The sequence below is a fragment of the Chaetura pelagica genome, unplaced genomic scaffold (genome assembly GCF_000747805.2).
Source record: "Chaetura pelagica isolate M959 unplaced genomic scaffold, ChaPel_1.0 scaffold443, whole genome shotgun sequence".
In the NCBI taxonomy this organism is placed as follows: Eukaryota; Metazoa; Chordata; class Aves; order Apodiformes; family Apodidae; genus Chaetura; species Chaetura pelagica.
Window position 1 is genome coordinate 3,141 of NW_009952714.1, and position 4,139 is coordinate 7,279.

Here is a 4,139-nt window from a genome sequence, read left to right on the forward strand (position 1 = left end):
CTGCTGGTGACACAGCCCAGGACATGGGGGGTTTCTGGGCTCCAGCACATGGTGCCAGCCCATGTGGAGCTTCTCCTCACCCAACGCCCCCAGGTCCTTCTCCTCAGGGCCCCTCTCCATCCATTCTCCACCCAAGTCCTTCTCAGGACTGTTCTCTACTCATCCTCCACCCAACTCCTTCTCTTTAGGGCTGTTCTCCATCCATTCTCCACCCAAGTCCTTCTCAGGACTGTTCTCTACTCATTCTCCACCCAACTCCTTCTCCTTAGGGCTGTTCTCCATCCATTCTCCACCCAAGTCCTTCCCCTCAGGGCTCCTCTCCATCCATTCTCCACCCAGGTCCTTCTCAGGACTGTTCTCCACCCATTCTCCACCCAACTCCTTCTCAGGACTGTTCTCCATCCATTCTCCAACCAAGTCCTTCTCAGGACTGTTCTCCATCCATCCTCCACCCAAGTCCTTCTCCTTAGGGCTGTTCTCCATCCATTCTCCACCCAACTCCTTCTCAGGGTTCCTCTCCACCCCCCATTCTCCACCCAGCTCCTTCTCAGGACTGTTTTCCACCCAACCCACCCTCGGGATCGCCCCAACCCACCTACAAGACCTTCCCCCCGACCTCACTGAACTTCCCGAGGTCCCACCCGTCCTCACCTTGACCTTCTCAGCCCAAGGGTTGAGCCGTTTCCAGAGGAGCCACCACCCAGACAGGCTGTCCCCGTAGTTGCACAGGTCGGTCTCGTCCTGGCTGCCCACGTCGATGGCGATCACGGTCTTGGCGCCCATGCTGCGCGCGATGTCGGCTGGGGGGGGGGAGAGGGAGCTGGGCTGGTGGCCCCGTGGTGCCCACCTTGGTCCAAGCCCACGTGAGGAGAGAGGTGGTGGCACTGGCAGGGTTGTCCCCGCGTTGGCAAAGCTGGTGGTGGGACCGGCCCGCGGGTGGCGGAGCCGGGGGCAGGAGGTGATGGAGGCGCTGCGGGAGTTGGGGTGACCAGAGGGCACAGGCAAGTGACAGCATCTGGGGTGGGGTGTGAAGGAGCATGGAGGGGTGTCAGGAGGACACTCCCGTGGGGAGGAGATCAGGAGGTGGTGTGAGGTGGATGGAGATGAGGATGGAGATGCTCCCGGGCCACCTGGGACGTCCAAGGATGGGCACAAGGAGCATGGAGAGCACCTGGTGTCAAGGATACCAAGGGCTGGTGGAAGACAAGGAGGATGGAGAGGTCCATGGAGGACGTCTGGAGCTGAGGACATCAGGAGATGATGATGTGAGCCCAAGGAAGGGGGTTTGCAGGGGCAGGGGGATGGAGAAGCTCCAGGAGGTCACCTGGTGCTGAGGCCTCCAGAAGATGGTGCAAGATGGAGGGAGGTGGATTGGAGCTGGAGGTGCTGCAGGAGGACACAGTGCTGAGGACATCAGGAGACCACCAGGCAGGGTGGAGGAAGGTGACCTCAAAAGGAAGGAGCACAAAGATGTGCCAGGAGACCACTCAGGACCAAAGCCACCAAACCGTGGTGCAGGATGAAGGTCACTCGTGTGTGAAGAAGGATGGAGAAGTCCATCCTGGTGCCAAGGACACCAGGAGATGACGTGGGATGGAGGGAAGTGGCTGCAGGTGAAGGAGCAAGGAGGTGTTCTGTGAGGACACCTGCCATCCAGGACACCAAGAGTTCATCTGAGATGGAGGGAGGTGCTGGGCACACGGAGGACACCTGGTGTCAAGGACACCAAGGGACAGTTTGAGATGCCAGGAGGTGGCTGGCACAGGAAGGGAGATGGAGATGGCCCAGAAGGTGACCAGGTGCTGAGGGCACCAGGAGAAGCTGACAGGATGGACAAAGGGGGTTTGCACGTGAAGGAGCCCTTGGAAGGCATCAGGGCCACCAAGAGATGGTGTGAGGCCAAGGGAGGTGGCATCAGCATGGAGAGCACCTGGTGTCAAAGGCACCAAGGCCTGGTACAAGACATGGAGAGGTCTTGGAGGTGATGGACAGGCCCAAGGGGGACACCTGGACCTGAGGACATCAAGAAAGGACATGTAATAAGGCACGAAGGTGCCCCAGGAGAGCACCCAGTGCTGAGGACACCAGGAGAGGGTGATGCAGGTGGGAAGAAGGTGGTTGGCACCTGAGGAGCACGAAGATGCTCTAGGAGGGTGCTGAAGACACCAAGAGATGACGTGAGAAGGATGGTTGGCTTTGCACATGAAGAGGATGAAGATGCTTGGAGAGGACACCAGGTGGATGCAAACCCAAGCAAGATGTTCCAAACCCAACCTCAGCATCTCCTGTCATTGAGAACCCATCTTGGGGAGCCACCTGGTGCTGAGGACACCAAGAGATGATGTGAGATGGACGGTTGGCTTTGCATGTGAAGAGGATGAAGCTTCTCGGAGAGGACACCAAGACTCAAACCCATGCAAGATGTTCCAAACCCAACCTCAACATCTCCTGTCATTGAGAATCCCATCTTGGGGAGCCACCTGGTGCTGAGGACACCAAGAGGTGGTGCAAGATGAATGGTTGGTTTTGCACATGAAAAGGATGAAGGTGCCTTGAGAGGGCGCCCAACACTGAAGATGCCAAGAGATGATGCAAACCCAAGCAAGATGTTCCAAACCCAACCTCAAAATCTTCTACCATCAATAACCCATCTCCTGGTGGAAACATGAAGACACCTTGGGGAGCCACCTGGTGCTGAGGACACCAAGATGATGTGAGATGGATGGTTGGCTTTGCACGTGAAGAGGATGAAGCTTCTCTGAGAGGATGCCCAAGGCTGAGGACACCAGGTGGATGCTCAACATCTCCTGGCATTGAGAACCCATCTTGGGGAGCCACCTGGTGCTGAGGACACCAAGAGATGATGTGAGATGGACGGTTGGCTTTGCATATGAAGAGGATGAAGCTTCTCTGAGAGGACACCAAGACTCAAACCCAAGCAAGATGTTCCAAACCTCAACATCTCCTGGCATTGAGAACCCATCTTGGGGAGCCACCTGGTGCTGAGGACACCAAGAGATGATGTGAGATGGACGGTTGGCTTTGCACGTGAAGAGAATGAAGCTTCTCTGAGAGGACACCAAGACTCAAACCCAAGCAAGATGTTCCAAACCCAACCTCAACATCTCCTGCCATCGAGAACCCATCTCCTGGTGGAAACATGAAGACATCTTGGGGAGCCACCTGGTGCTGAGGACACCAAGAGATGATGTGAGATGGACGGTTGGCTTTGCATGTGAAGAGGATGAAGCTTCTCGGAGAGGACACCAAGACTCAAACCCATGCAAGATGTTCCAAACCCAACCTCAACATCTCCTGTCATTGAGAATCCCATCTTGGGGAGCCACCTGGTGCTGAGGACACCAAGAGGTGGTGCAAGATGAATGGTTGGTTTTGCACATGAAAAGGATGAAGGTGCCTTGAGAGGGCGCCCAACACTGAAGATGCCAAGAGATGATGCAAACCCAAGCAAGATGTTCCAAACCCAACCTCAAAATCTTCTACCATCAATAACCCATCTCCTGGTGGAAACATGAAGACATCTTGGGGAGCCACCTGGTGCTGAGGACACCAAGATGATGTGAGATGGATGGTTGGCTTTGCACGTGAAGAGGATGAAGCTTCTCTGAGAGGATGCCCAACCCTAAGGACACCAGGTGGATGCAAACCCAAGCAAGATGTTCCAAATCCAACACCTCAACACCTCCAACCACTGAGAACTCACCTCACGGTGGCCACGCAAGGCCCCAACAACCCAACCACCTCCCCCGGGGCCGGGGCCTGGTTGGCTGGTGGCCTCGAGGGCCTGGAGCTCCCACTTGCCTGGCAGGTTGTTGATGTAACCCCCGTCCATCAGCAAGTTCCCGTCCTTGGGGTCGCAGAGGGGCGGCAGGTACCCCGAGAGGGTCATGCTGGCGCGCACGTAGCGCCAGAGGGAGCCTGCCCGGGCGGGAACAGACCCAGTCAGCACCACCCACCGAGACCACCCTCGGGTGGGGCCTGCCCCTCGCCCCTGCCTCGCTGGGGGGGACACGTCTGCGCCCCACGGGTGCCCCACGGGGCCCTCACGGGTGGCAGAGGAACCCACGGCGCCTCCTAGATGCTCCTTTGCCAAGACGGGACGGGACGGGGGGGGGGAC

The 4,139-nt window shown here is 57.4% G+C and overlaps 1 protein-coding gene across 1 annotated transcript in view; it reads right to left on the bottom strand.

Moving 5' to 3' along the window:
* The window catches only part of PNPLA6 (patatin-like phospholipase domain containing 6), a gene marked incomplete at both ends in the record, with an annotated part of 28,062 nt that overhangs the window by 2,844 nt on the left and 21,079 nt on the right, over nucleotides 1-4,139 (bottom strand). Inside the window, 2 exon segments of the mRNA XM_009994598.1 lie at nucleotides 652-800; nucleotides 3,823-3,939. Of these exon segments, the coding sequence (XP_009992900.1) occupies nucleotides 652-800; nucleotides 3,823-3,939 (266 nt within the window).